Source organism: Periplaneta americana, chromosome 16, assembly GCF_040183065.1.
Source record: "Periplaneta americana isolate PAMFEO1 chromosome 16, P.americana_PAMFEO1_priV1, whole genome shotgun sequence".
NCBI classification, from domain to species: domain Eukaryota; kingdom Metazoa; phylum Arthropoda; class Insecta; order Blattodea; family Blattidae; genus Periplaneta; species Periplaneta americana.
This window is the reverse complement of record NC_091132.1, coordinates 173,166,665-173,187,893: the sequence shown is the minus strand read 5'-3', so window position 1 is coordinate 173,187,893 and position 21,229 is coordinate 173,166,665. Positions and strand designations below refer to the sequence as shown.

General features: G+C 33.6%; 1 protein-coding gene across 2 annotated transcripts; it reads right to left on the bottom strand.

The window, feature by feature from the left end:
* Positions 1 to 2,934: 2,934 nt before the first annotated feature.
* LOC138691957 (zinc finger protein 235-like) lies at positions 2,935 to 20,491 on the bottom strand. 2 transcript variants are annotated; one of them, XM_069814633.1, is made up of 5 exons: positions 20,434 to 20,491; positions 18,884 to 18,981; positions 17,101 to 17,232; positions 11,046 to 11,116; positions 2,935 to 5,802 (listed from the first exon to the last, which is right to left on the bottom strand). In XM_069814633.1, the coding sequence occupies exons 2-5, from the start codon at positions 18,974 to 18,976 to the stop codon at positions 4,878 to 4,880; spliced, it is 1,221 nt and encodes a 406-aa protein (XP_069670734.1). In that variant the 5' UTR covers positions 18,977 to 18,981; positions 20,434 to 20,491; the 3' UTR covers positions 2,935 to 4,877. The 2 variants fall into 2 exon arrangements, with proteins under 2 accessions (XP_069670734.1, XP_069670733.1); XM_069814632.1 differs by having other exon boundaries at positions 20,294 to 20,486.
* Positions 20,492 to 21,229: the final 738 nt, after the last annotated feature.

The following is a 21,229-nucleotide window of genomic DNA, read 5'->3' as shown; positions in this document are numbered from 1 at the left end:
GAATTTAAACCCACTTCATAATCTTGTGGACTCCATGCCGCGCAGAATGAGGGCAGATGTTGACGCAGGTGGTTTGTGGACGAGATACTAGTCCCCACCACAGGCCTTGTTTTGTTAATATATTAAAAAATTGTTTGTTTTTGTTAATTTAATTATTTGTGTTTGATATGCGTCCGGTTTTTTAGGATGCGAATCAAGTATTTTTGTTTATACAGGCCAGGTCTCACCTATTAATAGCCCACAGGTGATGGGCAATAATATTTTTACAAGGCAGGCTTAACGAAGTTTGTTAACAAATGCCATTTCACATTTAAACTAACAAATTAAGTTAAAGTTATAATTAAAAAATAATTTCACCGTACCAGGAGGCAAACTCGTAACTCCTGATATGGATGTCAAACTTCTTACCACTGGGCCACACACTGCTCGTAAGGTTTACTACCAAAGAGTTTGTAATACTTACTAGAGACACATACCCGTGAGTGGCAGGCAAGAAAAATGTCACAAATTGAATCGGCTAGCATCCGCCATTAAAGGGAGTATTTGCGGCGCAAAATTCGAAAACAGTATCACAATACATTGATATAGCCTGGTGATAGACACTGTTTTAAACATATTTTACAAATGATGAATCGTGATGAAATAAACATGAATGGAAGAGGAACGCTATATTTATTAAAGTATTATAATGGTTCACCTTTGGCGATATCACCCATATACACTCGGGACAATTAAGTGAAATATTGAATAATGGCAATATCAGCATTAATTTTCAGTATTGTTTTAAGGGCATACTAATGGATATTTACTGTAATATTTAAAATAATCTATATTTTAGTCCTTTCATGCAAAGGAAGAGGAAGAAAATATTTAGTGGTGAAATATGAGATCATAAAAATTCTGGAGACAGATTTAAAATATAATGAGAATAAATTTTATCATAAAACATTCTATTCATTGTGTAGTTGATGACCACCAAGATAGAGGTCAGTACAGACTTTTTAATAAAATTAGTAGCGGTAATAGTAGGCCTAGGACTAGTGGTAATAGTAGGCCTAATAGTAGTATTAATAGTACGCCTATTAGTAGTGCTAATAATAGACCTAGTAGTAGTGGTAATAGGCCTAGTAGTAATGGTAATAGGAGGCCTAGTTTCGATAGTAACTTATTAGTAGGCCTAGTAGTAGTGGTGATAATAGGCCTAACTAGGCAATCAGCTATATTTTCACCAATTTCTTTGCATTTAATAGAACCAAAAACTAGAAGTACATGCTGTTCAAAAGGGAAATTACATGATTAATTCAGTTATTGTGAAACAAAACAGTTTTAGACAGATATAGTCTGAGGATTTTCTTATGCACTGTGCTATTATAATCCACTGTAATATGATGGCACCTAACCCTTAGTCATTGTTGAAATCAACCTTATAAACCTGATTAATGTGTTTTTGGAAAAACTTTATCCAAGAAATATTCCGACATTCTGTAAACACTTTCAAAGGAGGAACTGGATTTGGAACATTCTTCCAAATATTAAGATATGCATGCTTTCCAGAGCATCCTACAATAGTAGCTAAGTTCAAACAATTATTTGCGGCGCAATATTTCACCATTTTGTTATTATTTCCCTTCAAGTGTACTTATATTTATTCGTACTCCTCAATAAACATGAACTGCTCGCACTCCTGGCGAAGCATCAACTCCCTTTAATGGCGGCCGAACAGCGGTTCAATTTTGTACGCGAAACTAGCGCCGTTGGTGTCTCTAGTTATATATTACAAACTCTTTGTTTATTACATTATAGACGGACGACTTTCAATGAAGAGACACCACAGCAATGCCTTGCAGTGGGTTACGTTTACACGAGTGAACCGAGCGATAGAACTTAGCATTTCTATCGACCAAGAGTCGGCCCATTCTTTTTTCCGCTACGTGTACATTATGGACTCTTACATAAAAAAAACTCATATATATTTTAATATTGGGCAAGCTGCATTTTAAAATTACACTCCACATTCATCTGACAGTCCCTTATACACGCTACAGGAGCTATATTTAAATATCTGTTGAAGATGATCTGTTAGTGAGACAAATTTAACATAGACCAAACACTTGAACAGATTCCTGGAAATTTCCTGGCGTGCATTCCCTTACATATTTTCAGATTCCGAAAAATATACTTCGCGTCAAAATGAATCTCTCTCCGTCTCTTTTATCGAAAGGAAATTAATTGATGCAGATTTTAGGAAAACAACAAAAACCCTGTATTAAATGAAATAAAGGTTCTAAAAGTTTTTTTTTTCTTCTGTTTCATCATGTACAAGATATTATGAGAGGAATTTATAATATACCAGGACATTCGAAAAGTAATGACAGCATAAGCTATTGCTTGACTCTACATTTATTTAGGTTATTTTTGGCATTACACCCTTGAAATGTAATGCCTTGCCACGCCAATAATATTTTGCCTTAGAAGACGGCGGACTTCATCTGCAGCATAATTTCTGGATCTCTATCTCACTGATCGATCTAAAGCTCTTTATATGTGAACTCTTGATTGAAAGCGAATGCCTCGTCCCTACCCATCTTGCAATAGTTCGTTATGGCTGGCCTTCTTTCCCATAAGCTTCTTATAATGCCATAAAGCACTGGGTTGCATTTTATTCTCTTGCAACTTGTATTTCTATGAAGCATCTTTGTTCATACCTACTGTCTCTGTATTCACAAAATACGGTTATTTGGCCATTATTCAGTCTATCATTCAATATGGTATAATTGTTTGGGGTGGAAGTACAAAAATTAATCTTAGTCCGTTAAATTTACTAGAAAAACGAATAATTAAAATTTGTTCAAGAAACGTTTCGATTATCCAACTAAATTAATTTATTCTGAATTTAATGTATTTAACATTGAATAAATTTATAAGTATACGCTGTCAAAATTTTATCTTAAAAATCGTAATAAGTTTATATTACAGACACATAATTATGACACAAGACGAAATATTAATTCAACATTAGTAGAACCTAAATGTCTCACATCTGCTGGTCTAAAGCATGGCATTAATTTTGGCCCTCGTTTGTATAATTTAGCTAAATTACACCCAGAACTTCTAACATGTAACCCACTAACATATAACAAGAAAATTAGAAACGTGTTAATATCTTCAATTTGATTAAATAAATTTATAGCTTATGTGTATGAATTAATCAAGCTATATTATATTTGTATTCTATAATTATGAATATATATACATAAATTGTCCTACTTTTCACGTGCGATATTATTCTTCTCTAGTGTTAATACTATATTATATAATTCCATTGCCGCTGAAATTTAAATTTTAGTTCCTATTTCATTTTATTTATTTTATTTTATTTTTTTTCTATATTTCTCTTATATTAATATTCTATTATATAATTTCTGTAACTGTAATTTTAATTTTATTTCCTATTTTATTTTATATTCTCTTATAGGCCTATTAATATTATATCTGAACTGCGACCAATACTACAGTATCTCCTTTTTTATATTGATTGTATTATTTTATTTCTATTTCTCTTGTTTGTAATTATATTCTTTATTCTGTATATTTAAATTAAAATAAATAAATAAATAAACTTAAAAGGCTTAATATTCTGCATTTATGCAACAATCGCTCATCTATTCCGTATTAAATTCCAATGCCTACCGCTAGGTGTGCTGATATACAGTACTGTTGCCATTACTTATTGAATTTTTTAGTATTAATTTTTCATTTTCGTTATCTATTTACATTTTCAAAATAATAAATTAGTAAAAGAAATAGAGTGTGTCTCAGTTTATGATTCTATGATTGGAAAAACACTATCCAAACATTGAGCGTTTCAATGATTTCTAGCCAGAATCGCTTGATTAATAATTTAGAAATGTTTCGAGTAACAGAAATACTTTCTACAGCTGAAAATGGGTCAAAGAGACGAGTAGATATTTTAGCGTACAATGCTGACACTAAACAAGGCATCATTGTGGACCCCACGATACGTTTTGAAGTAGAATGTCATCAGTCAGCCGAGGTCCACCTTGAGAAGAAGTCGATCTATGAGCCTACAGTCAACTATTTCAAGCTGAAATATGCCTTAATTCACGTTGACGTATTCGGCTTGCTCATAGGTGCTCGAGGGACTATACCAGCTTTTTTCGAAGAATTTCGACAGCAGTTTGCTCTGCCAACATCTCTGAGGGATGACATTGTGATAATTGTGTTAAAAATCCTGCCAAAACCTAATTATTCCTTGTCACAAAAAACACCTTTAAAAACAGCTTAAAAGATAACCTTATTAACATTTCACTCCAATCTTACTGATTTAAACTATCACTGACTGCATTGATACTTCATTCTTTAGACATCATCCTGATAGTGCTGTATTCTCAAAATTGTCTCATAATAATCTCTTTCTATTATCTAATATTATTTGAAATATATTAACATTCTATGTATTTTAGCTTAATTCTGCTACAAAGTTTATTTCAGTATCTAATTAATAGTTCATAGTATTTTGTTGTTTAATTCGTATATAACTCTTGTATACATGTAACTCTCACTTAATCAAATTGTTGAATTTTTTGTAAGTTCATGCATATGTATATACACTTTTTGCTGGTTGAGTGGAAGAGAAGGCCTTACGGCCTTAACTCTGCCAGCTAAAATAAATCATTATTATTATTTAATCACATGGTGGCACATTAATAGCAATTGTAATTTTTCACGCCTTTTTCTTTGTCTCCCTTCTTTAAAATTTAATATCTATGTTTACATATGTATAATTTTTTTGAGGATATACTGAGTCCGTAAGGGCTACCTCAATGGAGGCCAGTTTACCATTATTATTAAATAAATTATTTGTCACCAGTATGTTGGCGTACATGCCTTTTCAACCATCGTGCCTCCCAGAAACCCTTTCCACAAAAGTCACATTTGAATGGTGTTGTACCCGTGTGCTGACGTGCATGTCTTTTCAGGTTTGTCACATGCGAAAAATATTTTTCACAGAAATCGCATTTGAAAGGTTTTTCCCCCGTATGCAGTCGTTCATGTGATTTCAGTGTCGCCAACTGCGAGAAACACTTCCCACACACCCTACAGCTGTAAGGCTTCTCGCCAGTATGCACACGTGTATGTCTTTCGAGGTGTCCCAGCCTGGAAAAACACTTCCCGCAAACATCGCATTTGAATGACTTCTCGCCAGAATCTGCGCGAGCATGGCAATACGCGTGGGTTTTCAGATGTCCCGGCTGTGAGAAAGACTTCCCGCAGACGTTGCACTCGAGTGGTAAGTTGGCAGTATGTTGGCGTGCATGTCTTTTCAGGCGTCGCGACTCCCAGTAACTCATTCCACACACATCGCATTTGAAAGGTTTTTCGCCACTGTGATTCCGCGAATGCCTTCTCAGATTTAGAGAAGTCGAGAAACGTCTGAGACAGACATCGCATTTAAAAGGTTGCTCGCCTGTATGCAACTGTTCATGGCACTTCAGTATTCCCAACTGCGTAAAACACTTGCCACAGATCTTGCAGGTGAAAGGTTTCTCGCCTGTGTGAACGCGCTCGTGTCTTTTAAGATGTCCCAGCCTCGAGAAACACTTCCCACACGCGTTGCATTTGAATGTTTTGTCGAATGTTTGACTCTGCAGGTCACATCTGAGAGACGGGGAATTGTGATCGATTTTACAAATGTTTGAAATTTCATCCGTTTCATTATGGGTTGAGCAGTTAGAAGATTGTTTTTTCAAGTTGTCACCTTTGGTCAAAAGTTTGTTATAACTGCAACATTCAATCGAACTTATTTGTCTATCTTGTTCACTTTAATACTTGTACAAAAATATAAAACATTTCTAAAATTAAAACGCTGCAGTTCCATACAAAGAAATAAAACACAAGGTAACATATAAAACAATAAAATTATAGAATACAGAAATATAGTTAGTAGTACATTATGCAACGAGCCTATAATGGTAGTAATTAAGACGCGATTATGTTTGTTTATGAAACGAGAACAAGCGAGTTTCATAATTTTCATACGAGCGTCTTAATTACCATTATCGGCAAGTTTCATACGACTTTTTATCCTCGACCATATTTCTAACTTGAAATTATTCATAAGCAGGGAAAGGATTTATATGTAAATACATATTTACTTATAAAGCTAATATAATTTATATTTTGCATTATCTTTATGTTTCACAATGTGTAGGGTTGAAAAATCCTACTTTTATTTTCCATATTTTTCCATATTTTAGAGTTTAGTACATATTTTCGTTAATTTCCATATATTTTCCATATTTCATATAAAACAGTCCATATTATATTAGGTTTAACAATAAAACAAAACAAAATTCCATTAACTTTTAAAAATACATTTCAACAATAGAGATTTAAACACATGTTCAGTAATCCCTTTAACATCAGAGTTATTTGAAAATTAGCAGTCCTATCAACAATGGGAAAGTAAGTTACAAAACTGTATTAATTTAATTTAAAATTTTTAACAGACTTCAGTTGTGCAGCTCAACAGTTAAATGCCAGTCAGAGTACACATAGGTTCAGTTTTGTAAATCATACTATAAAGACGGTAAATATGCCAAAAGTACGTCATTCAGTCAATTTAAAATCAAAACTAACAAGTTACATTTCAGAATTTAAAGAAGATGGTTTATCAACTGACAATAAAATATTATTTTGTAATTTGTGTCAGTGTGCAGTATCATCTACACAAAAGTTCCTGGTGCAACAACACATTACAACTAGTAAACATCAGGCCAACAAACAACTAAATTCCAAGCAGAGACAATTGTTTTTAACACAACCAACAACATCGAATGTAAGATCTGAGTTTAACATCGACCTGTGCCGTTCTCTCATCTCTGCTGATATTCCTCTCTACAAACTAAAGAATAAGGTCTTCAGGGAATTCCTTGAAAAATATACTCAACATACAATCCCGGATGAGTCAACACTTAGGAAGACGTATGCTCCATCCATCTACGATGAGACAATACAGAAGATAAGAGATGAAATTAAAGATAGTTCAATTTGGGTTTCCATTGATGAGACTCCCGACAAAGAAGGTAGACTTGTTGGTAATGTAGTTATCGGTTTGTTAAGTGAACAATATTCTGAACGAATTCTTTTACATTGTGATGTTCTAGAAAAGTGCAATAACAAAACTATAGTTAAACTGTTCAACGAAGCTATGGGTATCCTGTGGCCAAAGGGTATTATGTACGATAATGTGTTATTCTTTATTAGCGATGCTGCCCCTTATATGGTCAAAGCTGGACAAGCATTATCTGTTGTATATCCTAAATTGACTCATTTTACTTGTGTGGCGCATGCATTTCATCGTGTGGCAGAAGTGGTCAGAGACAATTTCCCTAAAGTAGATTTGTTGATTTCATCAGTGAAAAAAGTATTTCTCAAAGCTCCCAGTAGAGTTAACGTGTTGAAAGAAATGTACCCTGAAATTCCATTGCCACCAAAGCCAATTTTAACTAGATGGGGTACATGGCTAGAAGCAGTTGAATATTATGCCGAACATATAGACTCTATTAACAATGTTCTCCTTGCATTGGACTCTGAAGATGCAGTCTCAATTGATACTGCGAAAACAGTTACCTGTGACATAAGTGTGAAGAATGACTTAGCTCACATTCAGCATACATTTTCATGCATCATAAAAACGCTCAAAAGTCTCCAAAATAGGCACCTTTCACTATCTGAAAGTTTTGAAATTATAAATAGTACTGTGGAACAACTGAATCGTGGTAGAGGTAAAGTTGCAGATGCAGTAAGAGCTAAGGTGGACACTGTACTTTCAAAAAACCCTGGATATGAAGAACTACAAAAGGTTGTTGCTGTGATGAGTGGTGAATCAACAGTGAAGATTAACTTGGACTTATCCCCAGCAGACATTGTGAAATTGAATTATGTACCAGTTACTTCTTGTGACGTCGAACGCTCTTTTAGTCAGTATAAATCTATCCTCAGAGACAATAGAAGAAGATTCACTTTTCAGCACTCGAAAGAAATGTTTGTAACCTATTGTTATGGTAACAGACAATAAAAATTGTGTTTTGTTGAAACTACATTGGAAGATAAGGTACGTCCATTATATTTTTTGTTTAGTTTGATTAAAATGTACCAATATTTAACGTACATAGTCATTTTTTTATAATTTTAAGTCCATATTTAATTCCATATTTTGGTAAAAATCCATATTTAATTCCATATTTTGGTAAAAATAACTACATATATATTTACATATTTCATATATTTTTAGTCCATATAAATCCGTTCCCTGTTCATAAGTATTCATGTTATTCTTATCTGACTGAGGAGTGGAACTGACATTGTGCAATACCTCGTAAATTGGGAGATGTGCGCAGACGCGAAAGTATTATTTCCGAGAAACAAATGTCCACATTGACCTTGATATAATCTAGAGAGTAAAATAAACATTAATCTTGATATAACCTTGAAATTGAATTAGACATTAAAAAACGAGATGGTAAATTGAATTTATTTGAATATTATTTTCAATTAACGCTAATTATTAATCTAATCTAGCGCTAGTTGTCTTTCGATCGAATATCCGAGAATAATCGATACGTGCGCTTTCATATTGCTACAATGGTAATTTCTGATTGGTGGAACACCTGAACTTTAATGAATAGGTGTACTTTAATCAGGTCCATTAAAGGGCTGCTACCAGGTGTATAATTAGTACATTTCGGCAGGGTCGAGTATAAACAATCACATGAAACAAACACAATTCAACAGGAGTTCAAAAGCTTTACAGTTTTCTACATAGAACAGACCAGATGATCATTTCAAATAAGCTGCAGTATACTCATTATAGCAATAATTCAACTAACAACACATCAAAATACGCAGAAGACATTAAAAACACTCAATATAAGAATTGGTTTCCAATGGATACCATCCCATCATGTTTCCCCGTCTTTCCAAACTCTGTCTTGGCTAAGGCTAAGCGATCGACAAGCCCTGCTTTCTCTTGTTCTCTTATTTCAAATTCTGCGCAGCGCTACCCCAATCTATTTGGCTTCTCGTTTTCAAAATTTATCCGCATATCATCAGCTAAGTACAAGATCTCATCATAACAATTTACTCATTATACCCTACCACAGGACATTTTTATATTCTTCATCTTATACAGTTTCAGTTGCTAGAAATTGGAACTCGCTTCTGAGTGATGTAAGGGGTTATTGGACAATAATTCATTCAGGTGAAAATCACATAAATTCTTACTTAACATATTAATTGCTGATTAATATTTGTTACTTATAATGAAATTAACATCTGTCCATTCTTATTATTATCTTTAATTTCTCTAAATAGATTTACAAAACCTCTAATGGGAATTACATTAATATTATCATTATATAAATATATTTTATATATATATATTTTTTTCTCCCTGTAACATAGTTCTAGTAAGCTTATATCAAATTAATTTTCATTATTTTACTAATTATCTCAAATATTAAATTAATTATAATTGAATTAAATTAGCTCATAAATTAAGTTACTACTTTACCTTATTGGTTTATCTAAATTTAAATAAATATGTAGTCCACTAGTCGTTAAAACTGAAGAATATTGCTGGAGAACCTTTTAAGTGTAGTGTAAATATTTGTAATTTAAATATGTATTGTGTTGATTAAGGCTGGTTGAGTGGAGGAGAAGGCCTTATGGCCTTAACTCTGTCAGCGAAAATAAAACATTATTATTATTATTATTATTATTATTATTACTATTATTATTATTATTATTATTATTATCCCGTTGTGGAATCCTGTGAAACGAGAATGCGGATGCTTTAGCAAAGAAGGGCAGCACTGCTACTTACAGACCTGTTACTAAATCTACGTATTACTCTGTGAAAAGATTTATTAAATCTACATACTTACACTTCAACAAGCAAAATTTGATAACACAATCTGAAGGCGAAAAAATGGAACTCACTGCATCATAATCCACAGTTAATTCCCGATTTACCACGAAAATCGTCTGTAGCTGCATTTAGATTGGCAACAGGCCATGATTGTTTGGCCAAGCATCTGCATAGAATTGGAATATATCATCCCCTAACTGCTCACTGTGCAACTCAAACCAAGAAATGGATTCGGAACACCTCAAAATCTGTGCTTCAGTGGCTGACCATGACAATATCTTTGAAAAATATTGGAGTGCAAGAAGTCAAATGACTTTATTGTCAAACTCCTGGCATTAAAAAACGACAACAGGTTTGTTTAGGCTTTTCGTATGCTTTGCATATACGAATCAGTGACAGTTTAGTTTAAGTCAGTTTGGATATTAGTATGCCTTACACATGCGAATTTTTTGACAAGTTAGGTTAGGTTAGGCTTCTGGTATGCATTACATAGACGAAACAGTGGTTCATAAGTTACTTTAGTTCAGGCTTCCGGTATGCCTTGCATATGTTCACAATTGTCTATGAATGTGTCTTTTATTATTGTCCGTTTTCCTTTGGTAACGCTATTGTAAAGAATTATCTAAATATTACAATAAATCACAGTTTCCTTATATTTTAATGACATGAAGTTATTCTCCTCAAGTGAAGCTTAAATGCAATTGTTCCAATGAGTACAAACAATGAACAAATAAACATTAAAGACGGAACTGGGCGCAAATAAATAACAGAGATTTTTTTTTTTCTTTATTGTAACAGTTATGTTGAAGTTGAAGATTAGTTCTATGATCTTGAGGATTAGTAGAATAACGCAGTAATGGCATAGAACTTGCGGTGGTGACACTAGTGGTCCTACTAGCAATGATAGTGGTCGTTTTAATGTATCTGATGCCACTTCAGTTCCAAAATATATTTCACTATTAATGTGAATAATAATTTGTTTCAGACACAAGATACAAAATTCTGTAAGCAATTATTTCAAGCTACATCTAATAATTAAAATAAAGCAACGAAGGACAGAAGAAAGCGACGGAAGCAAAGTACTCTCACTCACCTGTCAGCCAAAATCTCGTGGTCTTCTGCTGTCAGCTCCTCCTTCACAATGTCCAAGTCACAACTCCCGTCCTGCAGTGAAAAGAATGATGGCACATGGTCGAAATGTTAATCCATGTTCCATACTAGAAATTTGAATTTAAATCGAATTCACTCCAAATAAGAGTTTTGGTAAAAGAAAGGCAGTTTTTCAGGCTACTGCTAATATTTATGGTCACCCACTTGCAAGCCCCAATTATAATAGACAGTACAGATATTCGTTTACAAAAAAGAAAAAAAAAAACATAGATAACATGGAATAAAGAGATGAAACAGATACAAGTGTAAATACAAATTATAATGGGAAATGAGAAAAGGAAAAAGAAAAAAAAGAACAGACAAATAGATACTACCTAAATAAGAGATACAGATATAGATACAAATGAAAAATACAAAATAAAATACATGAAAAATAGTTAAATATAGATATCATAGCCAAAAATGTAAAATGTAGCTATAATTGGCAAATTACAGAGTAACATATAGCAATATTATATAAAATCAACTACCTTCAGTATATTAATAGGAAAATGTTTGTATTCCATGTAAGAAATGCAGATATCTAGATCCCATGTTTTACATATTTCATTGAAATTTGAACACATTTTTAACGCTGGTGAATTTTTATGTGATGAAGTGTTTTGTTTTTTTATAATATAACAATTGACGATTTCTTAAGTGTGATGTTCTAGCGTTATTCTGGATTTGTGATAATCAGGGAACGGATTTATATGGACTAAAAATATATGAAATATGTAAATATATATGTAGTTATTTTTACCAAAATATGGAATTAAATATGGATTTTTACCAAAATATGGAATTAAATATGGACTTAAAATTATAAAAAAATGACTATGTACGTTAAATATTGGTACATTTTAATCAAACTAAACAAAAAATATAATGGACGTACCTTATCTTCCAATGTAGTTTCAACAAAACACAATTTTTATTGTCTGTTACCATAACAATAGGTTACAAACATTTCTTTCAAGTGCTGAAAAGTGAATCTTCTTCTATTGTCTCTGAGGATAGATTTATACTGACTAAAAGAGCGTTCGACGTCACAAGAAGTAACTGGTACATAATTCAATTTCACAATGTCTGCTGGGGATAAGTCCAAGTTAATCTTCACTGTTGATTCACCACTCATCACAGCAACAACCTTTTGTAGTTCTTCATATCCAGGGTTTTTTGAAAGTACAGTGTCCACCTTAGCTCTTACTGCATCTGCAACTTTACCTCTACCACGATTCAGTTGTTCCACAGTACTATTTATAATTTCAAAACTTTCAGATAGTGAAAGGTGCCTATTTTGGAGACTTTTGAGCGTTTTTATGATGCATGAAAATGTATGCTGAATGTGAGCTAAGTCATTCTTCACACTTATGTCACAGGTAACTGTTTTCGCAGTATCAATTGAGACTGCATCTTCAGAGTCCAATGCAAGGAGAACATTGTTAATAGAGTCTATATGTTCGGCATAATATTCAACTGCTTCTAGCCATGTACCCCATCTAGTTAAAATTGGCTTTGGTGGCAATGGAATTTCAGGGTACATTTCTTTCAACACGTTAACTCTACTGGGAGCTTTGAGAAATACTTTTTTCACTGATGAAATCAACAAATCTACTTTAGGGAAATTGTCTCTGACCACTTCTGCCACACGATGAAATGCATGCGCCACACAAGTAAAATGAGTCAATTTAGGATATACAACAGATAATGCTTGTCCAGCTTTGACCATATAAGGGGCAGCATCGCTAATAAAGAATAACACATTATCGTACATAATACCCTTTGGCCACAGGATACCCATAGCTTCGTTGAACAGTTTAACTATAGTTTTGTTATTGCACTTTTCTAGAACATCACAATGTAAAAGAATTCGTTCAGAATATTGTTCACTTAACAAACCGATAACTACATTACCAACAAGTCTACCTTCTTTGTCGGGAGTCTCATCAATGGAAACCCAAATTGAACTATCTTTAATTTCATCTCTTATCTTCTGTATTGTCTCATCGTAGATGGATGGAGCATACGTCTTCCTAAGTGTTGACTCATCCGGGATTGTATGTTGAGTATATTTTTCAAGGAATTCCCTGAAGACCTTATTCTTTAGTTTGTAGAGAGGAATATCAGCAGAGATGAGAGAACGGCACAGGTCGATGTTAAACTCAGATCTTACATTCGATGTTGTTGGTTGTGTTAAAAACAATTGTCTCTGCTTGGAATTTAGTTGTTTGTTGGCCTGATGTTTACTAGTTGTAATGTGTTGTTGCACCAGGAACTTTTGTGTAGATGATACTGCACACTGACACAAATTACAAAATAATATTTTATTGTCAGTTGATAAACCATCTTCTTTAAATTCTGAAATGTAACTTGTTAGTTTTGATTTTAAATTGACTGAATGACGTACTTTTGGCATATTTACCGTCTTTATAGTATGATTTACAAAACTGAACCTATGTGTACTCTGACTGGCATTTAACTGTTGAGCTGCACAACTGAAGTCTGTTAAAAATTTTAAATTAAATTAATACAGTTTTGTAACTTACTTTCCCATTGTTGATAGGACTGCTAATTTTCAAATAACTCTGATGTTAAAGGGATTACTGAACATGTGTTTAAATCTCTATTGTTGAAATGTATTTTTAAAAGTTAATGGAATTTTGTTTTGTTTTATTGTTAAACCTAATATAATATGGACTGTTTTATATGAAATATGGAAAATATATGGAAATTAACGAAAATATGTACTAAACTCTAAAATATGGAAAAATATGGAAAATAAAAGTAGGATTTTTCAACCCTACACATTGTGAAACATAAAGATAATGCAAAATATAAATTATATTAGCTTTATAAGTAAATATGTATTTACATATAAATCCTTTCCCTGGTGATAATATTTCGCTATTATCCAGTAGACCGTTGAATATTTTATATAATAAAAGTTGTTCAGCAAGTAATCTACGACTGGAAAGAGACATTAAATTAAATTCAGCAAGTAGATTGTTGTACGAAATTTTGTTATGGAGGGCTGAACAATGATATCTTCTAAAATACAGATATCTAGAGAATCGTTTTCGAATTTTTTCAATTTGATTACGATGTGATTTGCAAGTGGGTGACCAAATTACAGAGGCATATTCCAATTTAGCGCGAACATGACAATTAAAAAGGAGTGTCAAAGTCGAAGTGTTCTGTAAAGTTTTTGAATTTCTAATAATAAAACCCAGATATAGGGAAGTCCTATCTGTTATTTCATTGTCATTATGAATTTATTGGAATCCTCGCTACTTGACAACTCTGAGCGTATTTCTGGTTTTTTCTTTTGCTTTAACACTTGAGCATTTTAGATATAAACTCAAGAAAAAACTCCCTGGTCTTTTGACAAGAAGTGATTTTACTGCATGACAATTCTCGAGATTACACTGCTAAATCAACAAGAGTAACAGAGGTTTTCCTGGGAAACTCTACCACAGTAGCCTTAGAACACAGACTTATCTCAAATGCAATTCCCGTATTTCTGGAGATTTAAAGAAAACCATATTTCCATCAAAAAGAGTAAAGCAAAATGCTGTTAATAGTTCACGTCCAGACAACAAAGTTTTCACGAAGTTGATACCTGTTACCTCGTGTCACAGTGCAAGAAGTGCGTTACCAATGCTGGCGAGTTTTAAGCCGTAAGTTTGTGGTAAGTTAATTTATTTTGTTTCCATTAAAGATTTCCAAGTTTCAATTGAACGATCTAATAATATCGTAAGCTATATTCATATAAAATTAACGCCAGTTACATGATTGGACAATATTGTGCGTAAGAAAAATTTTACAAAAAGTGAAACTGTTCATGACTTCCGTAACAAAAACCAGATAATATTAAAACTCAAGTTAGAAATTACTACAACAGTGAGATTACAAACCTCATGTTTATAAGCAATACAAATATAAACAGAATGGGTTAACAGAAGAATCAAGAAATAACACAGTATTCATCTAAATCACTTATTTCATGACTGAGAAATTATAAAATCAAATGGTGCACCGAGATAAGAGAACTTTTTCGATATATCGATTCGAAAGCAACTTTGAAAATACTTTTAGAAATTAAAACAGTAAAATGAAGTATTTCTTATTTTAGAATAATTTTACCGTCAGTAACAATTAATTAGAAGTATTCCGAGTATGTTCAAGGTTTTCTTTTGCCAGTGATATCAAAATACCAAAACTCTTACTTTCACATAAAAGTATTACAAAATAAATATAAAAATATATTGCTGGAACAAAAAGAAAAACTAACGTCCATATGTGTGTGTCAATATATATAATATTTTTAGGTTGCTTATTTAACGACGCTATATCAACTACTAGGTTATTTAATGTAGATGGATGTGTGGTAATAGCGAGATGAGGCCGGGGATTCGCCATAGATTAACCTGACATTCACTTTACGGTGGGGGAAAACCGCGGCAAAAACCCAACCAGGTAATCAGCCCAAGGGGGGAGGGAATCGAACCCACGGCCGAGCGTAACTCTGAATGGACAGGCAAACGACTCTACAGACTGAGCTACACCAGTGGCTTATATAACAACAATAATATTAATCATAATTATTATTATTATCATTATTATTAGGCCTACTATTATTAATAAACTTACTGGCTTTTAAGAAACCCAGACGTTCATTGCCGCCCTCACATAAGCCCGTCATCGGTCCCTATCCTGAGCAAGATTAATCCAGTCTCTAACATCACATCCCACCTCCCTCAAATCCATTTTAATATTATCTTCCCATCCACATCTTGGTCTCCTAAAGGTCTTTTTCCCTCCGGCCTCCCAACTAACACTCTATATGCATTTCTGGATTCGCCCAAACGTGCTATATGCCCTGCCCATCTCAAACGTCTGGATTTAATGTTCCTAATTATGTCAGGTGAAGAATACAATGCCTGCAGTTTATTATTATTACTATTATTATTATTATTATATTTATTATTATTATACTAATTATTATCATCATTATTATTATCATTATTATTATTACTATTATTATCATCCTCTGATTGGAGCAGTAAATTTTACTTGACGATATGTACCAGAGGAAGAACAGTTGTTTGTATGCATCTGAAGTCTGATTAGTGTAATATGTGCCTAATCGGCGATATATGTAATGGAGGGGGAAATAAACTGGCCACCCTCCCCCATTATGTGCTGGCTTAGTTGCCTCAACAGTGGTGCATTCTTGGTATCACTTCAGAGGGGTCACACCTGTCTTCAGACAGTTGACTAACCAATAATAATAATAATAATAATAATACTTACTTACAAATGGCTTTTAAGGAACCCGGAGGTTCATTGCCACCCTCACTTAAGCCCGCCATTGGTCCCTATCCTGTGCAAGATTAATCCAGTCTCTACCATCATATCCCACCTCCCTCAAATCCATTTTAATATTATCTTCCCATCTACGTCTCGGCCTCCCCGAAGGTCTTCTCCCCTCCGACCTCTCAACTAACACTCTATATGCATCACTGGATTCGCCCATACATGCTACATGCCCTGCCCATCTCAAACGTCTGGATTTAATGTTCCTAATTATGTCAGGTGAAGAATACAATGCGTGCAGTTCTGCGTTGTGTAACTTTCTCCATTCTCCTGTAACTTCATCGCGCTTATCCCCAAATATTTTCTTAAGCTCCTTATTCTCAAACACCCTTAATCTATGTTCCTCTCTCAAAGTGAGAGTCCATGTTTCTCAATCATAAAGAACAACCGCTAATAATAATAATAATAATAATAATAATAATAATAATGAAAGTAAATTATTTCAAAACTTACAAAAAATGAAATGAAAATAAAAAATTATTAGTACAGTGAATATGTTAATAAATTTTCAATGGCAAAAGGCATTTCAGGAGAGTTATATAGTGCCTAGGATGAATAAATACAAATGAAAAACATGATGAACACGAAAATGAAGAAGGTTTCCCACACTATCTACTCACCTCAGATTCACATTTCAGCACGTGAAAATGATCTGCGGTTTCTTCAACTTTGATCTTTAATGTAGGATCATAGCTGTGTTCTTCATCTTCTGCCTTTAATGAAGTCGAGCGCAGATTCAATGAATCAAATTCCTATAGAACAAAAAGACTAATTTAAATTTATTTTGACAGGCTAATTTTATAGAATCAGTAACTCACCCAAAATGGCGATCAGATTCCTTCACAGTTACTGCGAACATTACAGTGCCAGTTTCCATCTAAGCTAACAAATTAAACTATAATTTCGATAAATTCTTTTAGTAAAGTAGTTTAACTTGTTAAATTTGGTATACAGTGCAATTAGGCTATAAAGAATTTCTGTGTCATAGACGACAACTCTTCATTGTACTTCCGCCTTAATCCTTCTATATTATGCATAAACAATCAAAACCACACATACTTGTGGTATCTGCAAAGACGTTATCCATGTCATGTACGATACTGGTACTACCCTCACTAAACTTTCGCCATAACCTTCCATAATATGACTCAACCGTCATGAAACCCACATAACCAACATACATACCAGTATTAGTGTTACAAAAAAGCCTACGAGATATCAGTCCAAACTTGGCTTGTGTAAAGCCAACACATAAAACTTCCGAGTACATACGCAGACGTTAAAATGAATAACTGTATATCTCTACTGTATATACAGTTTCTTTTATTTTGAATCCATGTTACTACCAGCACCAATCAACAAAAATGATCAAATAATAACTCAGTAAGTAAAATTCCAATCATGAACAGCTTGAACTTCATTGAGGCTGTAGAATCCTTCTGCTTGCCGGAACTTGCCAAAACCTACATATACAAGGCCCGTAACACACTTGAAGAGTTTTCGCTAGCCAGAAATGTGTTGCGAGAAAGAGGCGAAGAGCCTTCCTCCACACACTTGGCGAGTTCTCGCTATCACAGATCACACCTCGCTATGATCATCTATGCACTGCCTTCATGCAGAAAGCATTTTCTGATTATAGTAATCACTCGTTGGGGGAAATATTATAGGTTATGTATTTACGTATATTGTCGTACTTAAATATATAACCTGTAAGTATACTGTCGTACTTTACAAATTACGCACGAACGCTATGTTGAATCTGAGTAGGAAATAAGGGCGAGTTTTGGACACTGATTTCGATTTGAATGATGATACGTTTAGGCATTATTTCAGGTTAAAAGGACCTTTTTATTTTCTGATAATCTGATATTTGTCTCCAGATTTCTTCTTTAAGTTTCGTGTTTTTATAGTTTTCATCCCGGGGATATCATATAAATAGGCCTACAGGTGACATCGTACAAGTTCGATAAGTTTCTGACTGCAATTATCAGCCATCTTTCCTCATTTTCAAATATAAACAATACAATTCATCGCCACCTGTGATATCTTTTTCTACATTCAATCGTCATAAAGAGTATAAATGTCAAAAATCTTTGATAAATGTGTCAAGAAAGTTCGCTGAGCTACCGATTCCAGCGAGAAACTCGAGCGAGGTTTTTGCCTCGAAAGAGAATCTCTTCCAGTTTGTGGACGTCCATTTGAATCCATGTTATCAATTTTTTTTATTTTCTCGCAACACATTTCTCGCTAGCGAAAACTCTTCAGATGTGTTACGGGCGTTAAAAAGGATTGCAACCGAATGTATATAGTTGCGAACGTGAGTTTGTTCCTTAACAAAGTTAAAACGGAAATGGTATCTCAATAACGCTTGCTTACACTAAACAACCATAAGTTTGAAGTTACCTGTGACAAAGGCTTCTTTTGCTCCAAATCTGTGTTATCACTTGTCTCTACAGCCAGTGGATCGAACTGGGGTTCCGTCTTGACAGCATCCATAGGAACTGTGGAAAGAAGCATAAGAACCGACATTGAGCTAATAGCTAGCTTATCGTTAGAAACTAAGGACAAACTTTAGAACACAGTTACCTGTCTTACTTTCCTCCCCGAAGTTTCAACCTTGTGCACACAAAATAAATTATTGGTATTATCCGTAAGCACAATGATGGGTATTCGACAAGCATAGACAAATCTGTCGGAGAGAGGACGATGCATACTAAATTGAAGTTTAATCTGTCCGTGCCACTAGAAAACATTCCTAAAATCATGGTGAAATGATTTAAATCACGATTTTAAATACATTATTATTATTATTATTATTGCATAATTCACTCATTAAAACAAATTACTTTCATGATATCATTCATTTTTTTATTTTTATTGGGTTATTTTACGATACTGTATTAACATCTAAGTTATTTAGCGTATGAATGATATGAAGGTGATAATGCCGGTGAAAAGAGTCCGGGACCCAGCACCGAAAGTTACGCAGGTCGTATTGGGTTGAGGGAAAACCCCGGAAAAAACCTCAACCAGATAACTTGCCCAGACCGGGATTCGAACCCGGGCCACCTGGTTTCGCGGCCAGACACGCTACTCCACTGATGTGGACCATATTTTTATGATAAAAATCAGTGAATTATTAAGTTTTTAATTGCGTTTATTATTAATTTTTTAAATAATAATTTAGAGATGCATCCTAATTGTTAACGATGACATACCCATAGGTTGATTAAAATCAGTTTTCTTATAGTTGCCTAATGCTTGTAGTCCATTGTTGTTCAAATTCAAACTGGTGTTTTTTTACCTTTTTAGTTTGTTTTATATCATTTTTGAGTTACCATCTTGTAGTAACTAGTTATCCTAAGTGTATTAAGTTGTTCAACTTGTAAAAGTGTAGCACGAACGTTGCTCTTAACTTAAAATGAGTAACCCAGGCCGAACACTTGATCCAATTTGAATTTTTTTTCTCTTTAAGTGGAAAAGGTATGAAAGCTAAATGCAAATCATATCTCCAATAGCTGGCAATGAAGAGAAAGGTCCACGAGTTGCATCAGTCTCAGTATGAACACAAAAGATATCAAATTACGTCACACTCAGGAAATATGGCAGTGTTCTTCATTCACGAAAGACGATTTTGGTATATAAGTAAGGTATGTATTTGGAGCGGACATACAGCTCTTTCATGGATCATATCCAATTTCCAGTACTTCATAATACAAATCCAAGGCATTTTATCAATTTCCAATAGTGCCAGGAACGTAAATAACTTCCACTTACAGAACTATGCGCAACTATTAACATCATTATGCTTACCCTATTTATTATTAAAATCTGCCAGGTTTAAGTACGAGTGTGTCCACCGAACACGGCTTTGTGACGAATGTATAATCTCAATATTAAGATCACTGTAACTGAATGAGACGATCTGTGCAAAAATAAATGTAATTATATACCTTTCTCGCCGTGTCAAACCTATCAACGAAACGATGTCGAGTTATCTTTGAGCCTATAGTGTGATCCAAAGGGCCGTGACCAATCATACGCAGAGGGCAGTGAAATACAAAATAATTAGACCTCTATCATTATATTTAAAGTCTGTTTTGAATACTTGTCTACAAGTTTGTGTTATTGTGCAAATTCGCTCATTGGATAAAAATTAGCCAAGTCCTTTCATAAAAATGGACTTGACGCGTTTAGGGATAACACTTTTTAATTATTATCGCCAAATAGTAACGAGTCATTCTTTCATTAGTCATATACTTGTTAGACAAAAAGAAAATCACAGTGGTGCGTAATAATTTGGTTCTAAAATTTCTACTGTTACTGACAAATAAAAAAAATTACTATGTTTTTATTCGAAATAAAAATTATTTTTTAATAACTGAATTATAGCAAATATAAAGTAGCATAAATGATTTATTTGAAACCTTTCGTGCTCTCCTCTCCATTCCGCAATTATTGTGTTATTAATATTATCCTTATGTACAGACCGGCCAGAGTAAAACGAATTACACAAATTTGTCTTCGTAAGTCTGTTTGTACATCGTCATATCTATCGCGATGATGTCTGAGGGGCATTAGTAATTCTCATAGTATATTAATTTCAGCCTTGCCACAATTTATAATGTACTTTCATATGAGTCGTAAACTCTGAGTTCTATTCAACAAAAGTCTTTATCTTCAGACCTGTGATTTGTGCGCATAATCTACATACAATAAAACCTCAGACGAATTTAAGTGTTCTCCTTA